Source organism: Cydia splendana, chromosome Z (assembly GCF_910591565.1).
Source record: "Cydia splendana chromosome Z, ilCydSple1.2, whole genome shotgun sequence".
In the NCBI taxonomy this organism is placed as follows: Eukaryota; Metazoa; Arthropoda; class Insecta; order Lepidoptera; family Tortricidae; genus Cydia; species Cydia splendana.
Window position 1 is genome coordinate 2007240 of NC_085987.1, and position 14891 is coordinate 2022130.

General features: G+C 39.0%; 2 protein-coding genes across 3 annotated transcripts in view; one reads left to right on the forward strand and one right to left on the reverse strand.

Moving 5' to 3' along the window:
* LOC134804381 (cytochrome b5) overlaps window positions 1-3177 on the reverse strand; it is a 26426-nt gene extending 23249 nt beyond the window's left edge. Inside the window, exon 1 of the mRNA XM_063777418.1 lies at window positions 2880-3177. Within this exon, the coding sequence (XP_063633488.1) occupies window positions 2880-2999 (120 nt within the window). The 5' untranslated portion in view covers window positions 3000-3177. The remainder of the gene's footprint in view (window positions 1-2879) is intronic.
* Window positions 3178-4218: 1041 nt separating this feature from the next.
* The window catches only part of LOC134804346 (serine/arginine repetitive matrix protein 1), a 55505-nt gene continuing 44832 nt past the window's right edge, over window positions 4219-14891 (forward strand). The window contains exons 1-3 of one of the 2 annotated variants that reach the window (XM_063777355.1): window positions 4220-4533; window positions 7647-7710; window positions 11017-12437. In XM_063777355.1, coding sequence (XP_063633425.1) covers window positions 7671-7710; window positions 11017-12437 — 1461 coding nt within the window. In that variant the 5' untranslated portion in view covers window positions 4220-4533; window positions 7647-7670. Of the gene's footprint in view, window positions 4534-7646; window positions 7711-11016; window positions 12438-14891 lie in introns of both variants that reach the window. The other variant, XM_063777356.1, reaches the window with a different exon arrangement.

Here is a 14891-nt window from a genome sequence, read left to right on the forward strand (position 1 = left end):
CAAACGGACGGACGGACGGACGGACGGACAGCGAAGTCTTAGTAATAGGGTCCCGTTTTACCTTTTGGGTACGGAACCCTAAAAACACAGAGTCAGGCTACCGCCGCCATACAATCTGTTAACATTTTAATACGATAACGTGATTTTGTACATGAACATTCAAATAGCATTCTATGTCTGGTACCAGTATTCGTTGCTAGAAATTGTACAGTTGCCATCAGATATATCAGAGTGGCGTAGGTGCTCAAAAATATCTTAACACACTCACACTTTGATAATAGAGGCGTTTAGATATTTGTGAACATATGGCCGCTCTGATAGGATCAGGTGGGGTAAATATAAGACACGGGTAAAAATATTAATAAGTTATTGAGGGTTAAAAACCTAAGACAGTAGCTGTCATGTAAAAAAATTGTACACATTTTTTTGAAAGTTTGCATGTTAATTTATTCAGATGCGTTAGATTTAAATAATATAAATATGGTGAAACATATTTCTTCACTTATTTTTTTATTGCTTAAGCAAATGAGACTTAACGGAACTGTCATAAAGTCCATCATTGGATGTGAGAGGTATACATAGGTTAAAAAAAATGTATTTTTTTTTCAAATTTTTTTATAATGTGACCTGATAATACCCCTTTCTGGGATTTGGATATAACAGTGTGTCATAGAACAGTTGCAAGTTTTTATGTTTTGTTTTTCGTTATATGTGACGTTCCACGGCAAAAGGTACCTTATGAGGGTTTCTAGTTTCGGAGATATTAAATGTTTTGTAAAGAGGTGAAAAAATGCTCAATTTTTTTTTATTGTGTGATCTGAAACCTTAATGCGTAACGTTTGTTTACCTGTTTTTATTTTTGTTATAAGTTAGTTATAAGCCTAGTAATGTCGTCTCAGAGTTTAGTAGAAAAGGTACCTTATGGAAAAAAGATTGAAAATTCCCAAAAAAACTAGTCAATACGGGAAAAGAAGTTTGGTAGAGAACTGTATTAGCATTCTGCAAAACTAATTTGATAATTTCAGTTCTGGTTGGGGCGCCTCGCAAATATTATAACCGTACATAGACCGACATCACAAATCCAAGTAGACTGCTATTATACCAAAGTTACTCTCGTCAAGTCTTTCTTAACTAGAATAATCTTCATTTGGTTTGGTCGCTTGCAGTAAATCAGCCATTGGTTTGCTGAAAAATGCCAATACCCGACGCATTACCTTATGGAATATCTGAGGTCATTGAACCTCAATGCCGCTTATCTTCAATAGCAACCGAAATATATTATTGATAAGAAATAGACGATTTATACCATCTTAACCCTAAAATATTATTAGTTTATCCTAACTGTTCCATCATCATCATGCCTCATCATGTAACTTGACCACAAGGTACCTTTTCATTACATACAAATTATTGGTCTTTTTTAAGATTATTATGACGAAGAACTAATTAAATTGGGGGCAGTTTAATGTAAATTAATATTTTCTATTCATAAAAGATAAACTATAATATGATTGATATGTTGTAGTGATGTATTATTAGATTTATTTCCATAAGGTACCTTTTCGTAAATGTATGGAGCAAATACTGTTATTGTTATGTAAGTTTAAAGTGGCATAAGGGGTTAAATATAGTATTTAGTTGGGGTTTTAGGATTTATTTCATTTGAATGACAGAATTTCTTTCATATGTGCTCAGAAAAATTGATTGTGTGTCACATTAAAAGTAAAAATATTCAATTTTGTGATTTTATATGAAAAAGTCAGAAAATACATTTTCACCTCTAAATCGGTATTGTTTTTTGCTTAAACTGTCTGTCAGTGTCGTTTTCTAATAGATAAAATTTAAATCTTGAGAGCTCATTGCAATCAATCGTGAAAATGAAATAAAACTTTATTTTCAAGAGATTGGTTAGTATACACATAAATCAGTCGATATCAAAAGTTTCTATTTGCATTACAGAACAAGTCGCAATATTTTTTTAATCTCAGATATATAAGGTATTATTATTTGTAGTCAACTATGTAACTTACTTCAGGAACATAGTTTTTTAGGCGGCTAAACTTAAAACTTCTCTATCGTAAAGTTGCTAATTTCACAACATTATTTTCAAAAAATCATATCTCTGTAACTACGCAACCTAGAAGGTTGATCTTTTGTGTTATCGATAGGTTATTTATTGTAGATTACTGGGGTATGCATAACTCCATACCCGCCATAAGGTACCTTTGACCGTGGGACGTCACATATTACAACATAAATTATACTAATGACAAAAACACTTTAAAAAGTTCAAGTCATTCATCTTACTTTATATCATATGTTGCAATGTTCGTGACATAAAAGTCTATCATTAATATCCTTAAAATCTGCCTTCATTGCTCCAAAATTCGAAATTAAAATTAAATCATATGTGTGGTAATAGTAATACCAAAAGTCCCTTTGGTGAATAAACACATTACTCTCCTTTGCATCACACTGTCGGGTAAAAAGGTTACTGAAAGGATTATTAATGCAAATGAGATTTAATTATGCCAAACAAAAATTTAATATTTGTGCATACTAATTTGAAGAAAAAAACCTGATAAAAATATGTTTTATAATTTATAAGTATAAGCGTCTAGAGCAGTTGCATATACAAAACTAAGGTTGTTTAAGTATCCAATTATACCAAAGTAAAACAATACTGATAAGATAAGACCCCAATATACTGAACTGAGCACTTGCAAGTAACAAGAGTTATTGAAATGGACTTTGTCCTGAAATTACACATAATGACAGTTTTTTTTTCTAAGCACGACCAAACAAGTTCTAGAATATGCATATTGATGATTTCGCACGCCTATGAGTAAAAAAAATAACTTAAAAGTTCATTCACCCACCTCATCAAGGAAATGCGTGACATCATAGACACCGTTATGGATGATCATGACTGCATCTTCACGAGTGTTTCGGGATTTCAGCTCCTCCCTGGTGAATAGTTTCACATCTTCGCTGCTCATCTTGGCTTAGGCCCTTTTGATTCAGCCAAAGACTTTAAAGTAACTAGATTTGCAATGGTCGCGCGATAGCGACTTGTTAATAAAAAATATGATTCGGGTGAGAATTCTAAGTAAATAAATTAATATTGCAGGAATATTAACACCACGCTTGCACTGTAGCCTGCCGAGCCTGCGTTCGTTTGACACTTCAACTTCACTTGGTTTGACAATGACACCACTTTCCCGAGTGACGTGTAAATTTGATTAGTTGGGTACCGCAGTAAACGAACAAAAACCTTAGTAGGAACTTTGTAAATGATTTATTTAATTCTTATTATTTTATTAAGAGAAAAATGAACGTTAATCAGTATCTTTTTACTGGCGAGTAAGATTACGCATACCATACATACATGTTTGCCGGAACCATACACCAAAACTCATGTCATTAATTAATTAATGAATATGATCTAACACTGCATAAGGATCAAGGCAACGAACGCGAACGAAGGGCCTTTGCTAGCATTCGTTGGTCATATCATATTCTAAAATATCGCCGAATTCAGAGGATTCAATTTGCGAACTTTGGTGTTCGCGGCAGGCCCTCAGTGTAGATGGTTCACGGAAGGTCAAACGAACGCTCAGTTTTATACCTACAGATAGGTAGAAATGATTTATTTTTATATATAGCGTTTGAATATCCTTCGATCGCGTTCGTAGGTTTGGTCTGTACCTGTAGTGTGTAGGCTGTACTGCCTATACCTACTCCTCAAACAATATTTTAACAGACATGAGTGAAATGTGTTAGTGCGTTCATAGATTCGCAACACATATAATAATGATAATTACAATTTACAAATACAGTATATTTTTCTACAGAACCACAATATTAAAAACAATTTCAGCTTGACAATTACTGGTGTTGCTATGAATAATATTTTGATGTGGTCTCGTTGGGATTGCCATGTGTGTTGAATGACTTTGTAAAATGAAATGATGGTCTAATTCTCTATATGATTCTGCGCATTGCTCTAAATTGTTCTCATTCGATGAAATAATGAATATGTCAATAAATAATCTTCTATTTATTAACGACAGGCACTCTTCGTTATTTTAACGGTCAGTTCCGTTCATACCCAACCCCTTAAAATTTATCTGTGCAATTTCGTTCTCTCCATTCACCGCTCTCAACGTTCTCGTTCAATCCATTCGTCTCCTTCTGTCACTGCTTGCGCTGTAGTGGGTCTGTCCGGTTAGATTTTCTCATCAGCCGACGTTTAAAGCCAATTAACTAGTAACGGATAACTGTTTACTACGTATTCATGTTTGATATAAATGTTTATAGTGAATTGAGACGAGATTATAGGTATCTGTAACTGTGCGCGGCGTTAAATCGATTCTAGTGACTGTGGTTGCACCCGGTAGGAGTGCGTGTTGTGTTGCAGTCTTTTGGACGCATTTTTTTGCTTTTCTCAAGCGCTGGTACTTTCGTTTTCGCTAGATGACACCTAGGTAAGGCGCTCGCTGTGCTTCTGGAGAATCGATGGGAATTTAAAAGGTAAATAACTGACTAACTGATATTTTGTTAGAATTTTTAGTGATCGCCGGTTGGTCATGCGAGTTGAAATGGAGTACAGTTAGTCGGGACGGTCGACGACGCTATGTTAATTTTAAGCTTATTAATTGTTTGCGAATCAGCTGATGATATATTTTGCCTTTTTGCGTGCTTTGCAAACTGCCTGTTTTAAGCTGTACCTATGCTATGAGAAAGTAACAAAAAAAGTGTTTTGTTAATATTTAAAGCTATTAAGATAATAGTTTTTCTATGTAAGCTTATATTCGTATTCCGTATGCTCCATATAAATGACACCATAACAATATATACCATCTTAAATATTTCAATAATTGTTTTTATTTTTATTTAAACTAGAACACATGGGTTATAAGAAGGGTGTTCTATAATTTCTACAAATACAAGCTCAAATACAAAAATGACATTATAATCATGACTGTCTGTCATCAATTGAAACTCAATTTCAAAATTTTCTTTGTTCATATTGGATTGCATCTGTCCAACTCCTGAGTAACAAGTTTACTTTAAGAACTAATGTATAATAATATTATATGTTCTTGTCCACATGCTTAATCAAAAAATCTGAACTTGTAAAAAACAAAAAATTGTTACGTATAGTCTGCATATTTAGGTATTTAAATAAAAGTAATCAAAATCTACCCTCAAATGGCTCCTTAAGCCAGTTGAAGGTAGATGAAAACATTACATGAACAAATAATGTAGGTTAAAGTCGGGTCGTTCAGTGACTGATCCAGGCAGTTTTGTATTTGGTTGGTTAACCAATTAATGTTATAACTACCCGAAAATGTACATATTATTTGTTTACTTTTATTTAAATACCTAAAGATACAGAGTATAAATGTGCTCTGTGAATTCTAGCGCTTTGATTTTCTGACAAAACAAGACATTTCTCCTGCTAAACACACCTTATTTAATCTTATTAACAAAAGGACCATGGGCAGAAATGTCCCCACCCACCAACAGAAATGAAACATGTCTCATTTAATAGATCTTAGCAACCTGATGATTTTTTACTATGACGAGGATCGCCATATGTATGGGGTTTTCTTGGAAAACCGTGTTTTGTTTTTACATATTTTTTGCTCATTTCATTGAAAGTTTTTGTTTTTTTATTATACTAGTTGATTGATAAACAAGCATGCGGGACTGCGTGATGGTAAACAGTCACCGCAGCCTATAGACGGATGTAACAACTCATGGTTATCACGTAATACGCGTTACCGACCATGTGACGTAAAGATCTTATGCCACAATACCCAGTAATTGCACTGCCATGTCTCACCCTTCAAACCGGAACACCGCCATGAAAACATAACTGCTTAGGGACAGAAAAAAACCCCATACATAGGGCGATTCTCGTCATAGTAAAAAATCATCAGTTTGCCAAGATCTATTAAATGAGACATGTTTCATTTCTGTTGGTGGGTGGGGACAGTGCCCATACAAATTTGCCCATGGTCCTTCGGTGTTAAAAACATTTAAAATTAAAATTAATTCTGAATTATGTACATAAATTTGTAAGAAGGGTCTGAATCAAGATTGGTCACTAAAGATAACTAGCTTCTACCCACAACTTCACTTTGCCTGTTTGGAATGGTGATGATTGATAAAAATTACCCCATGTCCTTCCCCGGGGCCTCACACTTATGCATTTATAATATTAGTAGGGATTACTTACAAGGTGACCCGCTTTCTTTGAATCAAGTGTACTATCGACACTACAATTTTCAGTATTGTTGTTACTGTCTAACCAGGAAAATTAATATAATTATTAACCACATAAAAATGTCTGTTGTGCTCATTTGGTCTATAAATACACTATAGCAGGATACAATCATCATTTAATACTTGTTTATGAAGCATTGTTACATCCACTTATACCCTCCTAATCCCAATGTCCTTTTAAAAGGAAGAAATCCAATTGAATTTAGAACTATAATAGATTAAAAGAAGGTTTTAAATTCAAAACTGCAAAAATGTCTCTGGGGATATGTATTAATTAAACTAGCTTCTCAGCGACTTTGTCTGCATCGAATTAGTATTTCCATATAATAATTGCATAGTAAACTTTCACCCCTGTTCTCAACCCTTTATTGGATTTCGGGGATGAAAACTATCCCATGTCCTTACGAAATTTCATCTGAATTGGTTTAATGGTTAAAGTGGAAAGAGGTAAACCGGCAGACAGGGTTACTTTGCCAATTATAATATTATATTATTAGTATGGAATATTATACATAGATTAATAACACACTTTTTTATTACTATTTCAAAGTTTTTTTTATATAGGCTTAGGCAGAGCTTAAGACAGGCAAGGCTATGGGGCTATTCATAAATTACGTCATTTCAAATTAGGGGGGGGGGGGGTCTGGACATCGGATGATGGTAGCATGACGTAGGAGGAAACGGGGTCATTCGAAGCATGATTTTAGGGAGAGGGGGGGGGGGGGGGGTCAAAAATCGTCAAAAAGCGATGACGTAATTTATGGACAGCCCCTATGTAAAAAAAATACAAATGCTTAGCACGAGGAATTTCGTACATTGACCCACCTATTTCTATCTCTATCTCACGCGCATAGTTATATCGCTGTCTCGTTCGCGCAGTGTCAATGACCGCCGGCATCATCGGCGATATGTGCAATTATTGCGCAGAGACAGAGGTACAGAATTACAGATGTAGTGAATTATCCTTTATCATCGCATTTTCACGGAACCGCACGAACGTGTTATGCTATCGCAGTCAGTCTCAATACAAAAAGTACGAGTACTGAGGTTGACTGAAGTAGCATGACAAATACGAACGTTTCCAAGAAACTACGATGGCAAAGGATTGTTCACTACATCTGTAGGAATAGGCGGGTGAGGCGGGTCAATGTACGTGATTCTTCGTGCTTGGCGTCCTTACTTCAGTTAAGGCGAAGTTATGTACTTAGTGTAACGTAGTTGCCAACCCTTAATTTCAATGAACTGCAACATTGAAAACGGGATTTGCACATTTCAGATGATTACGGCCATTTTTACGCTGCGTTATTTTATTTGCAACATGTCGCTTATATTTCTTTTCGCTTGTCACCCAGCCGCGTAGCCGGGGCCGTGTCAAGATGATGGTGGAGACCATTTTGGACTCCTCGCAGGACTTCGGTGAGTTTACTATCCACATCCGCCATACGATTGGCCAAGGACCTTACCCCCTCTCCCCCCTTGTCACACTTTTTTTCATAGGAAAAGGATACGAGATGACGTAGTATGTGGATGAACCCTTACGTTCTAACTGGACGTTCGTCTAGCCTAGCCCATGGGGTCAGCAAACTTCCAGGACAACAAACACCCCAGACTAGAGTCTTTTGAGCCTCGACGTCTAGTCAGCGCTATGGAAAATGGCGTCGCTGGGAGGTTGCGCCAACGTTGCGTCGAGCAGCAGCCAAAGTGTTGACTAGACGCCGACGCTCGGGAGACGCTAGTGTGGGGTGGCTTTTAAGGTGCAGTAAGTTCAGGCGACAGGCCCTTCTCTTTATAAGTTAATTTTGTAATTTAGATTAAGGTTTTTTTTTATTTATTATTAAGCCTTTTCATCTTTCCTTAAATTACAAATATTTTCTATTGCGTTTGGTTGAATATGTAGTTGAAGTTGTCTCAGTAAGTTAAGGCCCCTGTCCGGGTATAGGCCTCCTCCAGTGATCTCCAGATTTTACGGTCTCCTGTTTTGTTTTGCCAGTCTTTTCCTGCTGTTTTTTCTATGTCTCCAACCCACCGTTCCCGGGGGCGCCCTTTATTTCTATAGTTAACTGGGCCAGACCATGTAGTAACCTTTTTAGTCCATCTATCCTTTGGTGCACGTGCCACATGGCCGGCCCACATCCACTTCAGGTGCAAGGAGTGCTGTACAGCATCTATTATATTTGTTTGTTTTCGAATGTCTTTACATTTTTTCCTTTCCCTTAGTTTGATATTAAGTATGCTCCTTTCCATTGACCGTTGGCATGTTTGTACTTTTCTTTTTATTCTGTTGTCAAATGTCCAAGTTTGTGAGGCATAAGTTAAGCTGGGTAATATACATGATTCTATAACTTTTTTCTTTAGTTTAACTGGCATTTTTGATGATTTAAGAATCTCTTTGTATCCCCAGAATTTTCTCCAAGTTATATTTATTCTTCTTTCTACTTCGTCTAAATGCCTTGAAGGTTTAAAAGATATTTGTTTTCCTAGGTATATATAACTGTCTACGTATTCCAGTGGCGTCTCTTTGACCAATATAGGTACCTGGGATCTATTTGTAGCAACTTTCGTTTTTGAGGTATTTAGTTGAAGCCCAATATTTTCACTCACTATACAGAGATCATTTATCATGTTTTCCAGTTGTGACGGTGTTTTTGAAAATAATATTATGTCGTCTGCAAATCTAAGGTTTGATAAGTACTGCCCGTTGATGTATAGTCCTTTTTCTTTCCAGTTTAGGTCCTTCATTATGTCCTGTAGCACTGATATGAAAATCTTTGGGGAGAGTGGGTCTCCCTGCTTCACACCTCTTCTTATATTGATAATGGGCCCTAGTCTATCCAATTTTACACGGCTCGTACTTTTTCTATAAATATCCTTAATTATATTTATGTACGTACTTGCAACTCCTTGATGTTTTAGTGCTTGCCAAATGCTCTCATGTGTTATAGAGTCAAATGCCTTGGCGTAATCAATATAGGCTAGATAGAGTGGGTTGTTAAATTCCTGGTATTTTTCTATTACCTGCTCTAAAGTATAAATGTGATCAGTCGAAGAGTACCCTGGCCTGAAACCTGCTTGTTCGCTTGGTTGGTGTTTTTCTATATGTGGCTCTATTCTTTTTTCAAGGCACATTGCAAACAACTTGTACAATGTGGGCAGCAAGCTAATCGGCCTGTAGTTATTAATGTCATCTGGGTCGCCCTTCTTATACAGTAGAATAATCCGTGATTCTGCCCAGTGTTGAGGTATTATCTGTGTTTCAAGTATTTTATTAAACAGTATAGTAAGGGGGCCAATCAGAGCAGTAGTTCCAATTTTTATAGCTTCGTTGGGTATATTATCAGCTCCTGGGCTTTTTTCGTTCTTTAATCGCTTTATATTTTTCAGTATTTCTTGAGCGTCAAATGGTGGAACGGTAATTTGGGCTGTTTGTACATTGGTGCATTCCTCTTGGTCCTGGTCTATATTAAAAAAAAAAATAAAAAAAAAATATAAAATATAGATTAAGGTACTAACGGTCTAACGTTGAAAATCAATGCCTCATTTCAACGTTATACGTAAGTTTGGCGAACCTAATACAAGTATAAAATGTATCATACTTTAAGAAAAACCGTGCGTGTATCATTCATATCATTCAATAACAAAACTAATTGATGAGTATGAGGTATGAGTCGACGAAGAACGCACTGCACCTTAAGGCTTCGTCACATAGCCGCTTTTTCCGAGCGGGGCGCGCCGCTTTTACATATAAAACGCTCACGCCCCGCCCAGAAAACGCGCCTGTGTGACGAAACCTTTAAATAGGTAACTTCACAACTACTCACAAGTTTAAGATGCCTCTATGAACTGGCATACGCTAAAGCTTTCCTTTGTCACCGTAAAGTCAATTGACATATTGTCGTCAACAATTTTCGCTTTCGACATTTAGTAATAAGATAACTTAATAAGGCATGTTTTAATAGGCAATTTTTAGTGCCCCATACAAAACTTTGTTCACGGAGCCAGTTATGGGATTACGTCGGGTTTAAAAACCCCTTTTTTTTTAGATTTTGTGTTATTTCAAGCAGAAACACTATAAATTTCAAATAGAAATAAATCTCATAATTATACGATCCGTATAGAAGCCGAGGGGCTTAGGCATCTGCCACGATAGCAGAGAGAGAACGCAGGTTCGATACCAGCTCTGGCCACTGGAGGCCTTGGTCACGTTTTATTCATATAATATGACATTTATTTGAATTTAGTTTTTTAATGTTAAGCAGCTGCCCGACTAGAGGCCATCAGCGAGAAGCACATTGCATTTGTTTAACTGACACATGACATGAGTTATGTGTAGGTATTCGCACATTAGCTAAAACACTCTGAGACTGATTTCTGATTGCTTAGTAAACATATTAAAACTTTCGCTTGTGTGCTAATAATGAGAGTCGTTAGTTTATTCAGTTAAGTAATTCAGCTGATATACGGGGTGTCATTTTTAGGTGATACAATTATATGTAATGCACGCGACCGTACTCATTACTGTGACCAAGTTTACATGTAAAATGATCTAGATTCCTTGTGAAAGAGATGCATATATTAGATCGACGGTTGTTCACAGCGAATAATTTTTCTAAGGAACACCATCGGTGATCGCTGCCGGTCGGACATCTGTCATAGTGACCCATTTTTCGCACTATTAATATTGAATTTCATGTATAGGTACTATAGTGATATAACCTCTCCCAGGCATGTCCAACGGGGTGCTGCCACAATGGAAGCGCGAGCTTCTCCAGCGGCGCGCGGCGCGCTCCCGGCCCTCGCCGCCGTCCGCCCCCGCACCCCCGCCCGCGCCCCCACCGGAAGAAGACGAGGAGCTCCGCTACGGGCCTGGCATCGTCAAGCGACTCAAATCACGATACCTGTCGCTTGCGCTCAGAGACGCCCCGAGGCGTAGACCATCAGTGCTTAGACGAGCTGCCTCCCTCGAGCATTTGTTAGATGAACGTCCCCCGCCCGCGCCCCGCCCACAGCGACAGCGCCCTGTGTCGCTAGCACCCGCTTGCCCTGCCGCGATACCGCCGCGTCGCGATTCCGTTAAACGCGCCCGCTCAGTTGACGCTCTGAGCCGCTTGGAGCGCGAGGAACCGCCTCCGTCCCCGCCTCCGCCGCCGCCGCCGCCTATCGCTCCGCGTCCGCCGGCTGTACGGAATGCGCGCCCGCCGCGCCGCCCCGCTCCTTTACTACGCGAAACCGAACGCCCTCCGCCCGATGTCGTCAAGTCTACGCTCAGGAAGTTCGAATCCGCTCCGACTCGGCGAACGGCCCCCGCGGCGCGGGTTTCAGCCGTTTTGCGGGGCTTCACTAGCTCTACTCCAGAGCCTAAAGACCGCTCGCCTAGCCCGATCAATGACTTGTCCATGATAGAGGACCCAGAGAGCCCACAAGCGACTAAAACGGTCTCTAAAGCTGCTTTAGACGGGATAGCACAAGCCGGTTCAACAGTGAGGTATTCTTTTGAGGCTCCTAAGCGCGGATCTCATTTACCCCTAGTGTCCGCTTCAAATCCAGTGCTACTTGGTCGAGCGAGGCTGTCGCCTTCTCCTCGCCGTGTTGGCGTCATCAGACCCATGCCAGCTCCGACGCTCGAGCGCTCCGTCTCCACTCCCGCCCCTCTGCCAGAAGACATAGACAAAATAGAAGTTCCCCGAATCGTAACTCCTCCACCTTCACCCATAGCCGAGCCAGAAACGACTAAAGAGAAGAAAGAAACGCCCTCGGCGTTAGTCGAGCCTATACCTCGCTCTCCGCCCGAAGAAATAAAAGAGGTCATAAGAAGCCTTACGCCGCCCCGCGAGGTTACCCCGGAACCTAAAATCGAAGCGATCGAGATAAAAACACCTGAGCTCAAAACTCCCGAGCTAAACGGTCACGTGGAAAGGAAACCTCTTAAGACGTGGAAGAGTTTGGACGTGGAAAAAAAGGAGCCAAAGGAGAACGGAGACGTGAAGTCCTGGATAAGGGGGGGTAGTCCAGCGGCCGCGAGGAGGGGGCGAGTGCCGGCGCCCGCCGCCACGTCGGTGGTCTTCAACTTTTCTGGGCGGAAAGAGGTGCCGGATTACATTGAGAACGATGGCATCATTCTTCGGAATAAGCGGGACAAGATTAAGGTAAGATTAAGACCTTTTTAACTGTTTACTTAAGGGTGAACGTCTATCTGATATGAACGTGACGTGGCGTGGTGAACGTGGTGGAACAGCAACACTCTTAACTGTCCATCGGCGGACCTTATGCCTTTTGTAATAAGGTTTACGAACTGTCAGTGAACAGTGTGGGCGATGGTTCATATCAGGTGGCCGCTTACCTCTAATGCTGGAACCGACTGCATAAGGTGGTCTCCACGATGCGGATTAGCACACCGCTCCGCTGTGCGAGCGGGACATTGCGTACCTATAGCGCTGTCACGCTCATACACCGACGTGTGAATTCGCATCAGTGTGATAACCGCGTAAGTCATTTGAGAAAAGCACACACAGAATGTGAGGTCTCAAACAAGTTGTAGCGTGTGTACATAACAGTCAGCAGCAGAAGCTGCTAAGCAGTCCAGGTGTTCAAAATGATCTTGACGCGACGTTATTGTTAAGAGAATAAGAGCGTGTCAAGGTAAGTTTGAACACCTCGCCCGCTTAGCAACTTCTGCTACTGACTGCATTATGTTTCTGTTTCGGCATTTGTATGTTGACTGCAATGCGAGATCGCACGTTTTATTTTATAAGGTGTTATTTTTCAGGATCGATTGATTTGTCAGTTAATCACTTAATCAGGTATTTCTAGTATAAGTACTAAATTTTCCTGTATAGTATAGGTGTAATCTTTTATTAATCAATACATCATCGCGATACACTGTATAAAACTAATTAAAATACCTATTCTCATTTTGCTTTCAACATTTCGCTGGCCTAATATTACAGGGTTCTATGTTACATTTTCGAGATAGTTGAAATTCAACTTAATGTCACTATGACAATGTTCAAATTTCAGTTCGATAAAAGTGAAACATAGAACCCTGTAATATTGGGCCAGCGATTTATTAAAATGTAATTAGATCTGCCACATGTTTTTATCGGCAGCTTCCGCGGCGGCCTAGTAACGATATCGCCGCTGAATCATTGTTGCGTTGTTACGAGCGTTATAAACTTGACATTTGTTTATTCGACTCAATAAGTTTATAGTTATAGAAAAGACGCTTTGCACAAGGAATTTTGTATATTGATCCGCCTGTTAGGCCCGATCGGGCGTTTAATTTTTATCGATTTTTAGGGTTCCGTACTCAAAGGGTAAAAACGGGACCCTATTACTAAGACTCCGCTGTCCGCCCGTCCGTCTGTCACCAGGCTGTATCTCATGAACCGTGATAGCTAGGCAGTTGAAATTTTCACAGATGATGTATTTCTGTTGCCGCTATAACAACAAATACTAAAAAGTACGGAACCCTCGGTGGGCGAGTTCGACTCGCACTTGTCCGGTTTTTTTATTATTATTAAAGCTAGAAAGCAAATTTTTAAAAGCTCCTAATAGGTAATTAAAAACATCGATAAATCCAAACGCCCGTTCGTAGTACAGTCGAGAGTAAAGAGACACGTCAAAATTGTGTAGTGTTTTTCTAATGCTAGAAAAACGAGGTATACGCGAACATAAGGCAAATTTAATCAATAACGATTCGGTAAACAAACGCTGAGATTTTTATTCTTAAAACTACGTTATAAGATACATTAATTTAATTCATAGCATAGCTGATAGTTTGACATCGACTTTCGTAACATCACTTTCTTGGAATCTAAATATATACATACCTATCAATATTTATGTGTAGGAGTTATATAATGAATATGTTTTACCGCATTTTTATAAATAAAATACCTAACTATAATTTTCTAATCAATTTAAATACAGATGTAGGTAGTGCATAATTGTACTCCATCGTATTTTCTCGGAAACGTTCGTATTTGTCATGCTACTTCAGTAAACCTCAGTACTTTTTGTACCGAGACTGACTGAAATGGCAAGACACGTTCGAGCGTTTCCGTGAAAATACGATGGAATATAATTATGCACTACCTACATCTGTACTAGGATAATATCTGGTTTTGCTGTGTATGATCTAGCTAACTGTAATAAATAGGTATTATTATGAATTAAAGATGAAAAAATTAAACATTTCAATTGTCCACGAAAACTGCCACTCTTGTGAGTAAAATGCAACTTACTCATCATTTTTGAAGAACAAAACGAACCTTTACGAGCTGGTGTGGTGAAAAAGGAAATATTCTTTGATCTGCTAAAATCATACCTTTAAGGGGCCCGCAGTTTAGCAGTTCGCCGGACGATATCAGCCTGTCACTTGTTCGGAACTGTCACTTTTTGCGATTAACTGACAGGGTGATATCGTCCGGCAAACTGGTAATCTGTGGGCCCCTTTACGCTTTGCCGTAGTGAGGTGAACATATGTTCGAAATAATTCGAATAACGGCACAAGTCGTGACATCGCCGTTCCATGACGTCACAACGAGACTTGTGCACAAGCAACGAGCGAGCGGAAAGATGACAGATCTAGCCGCTATTTC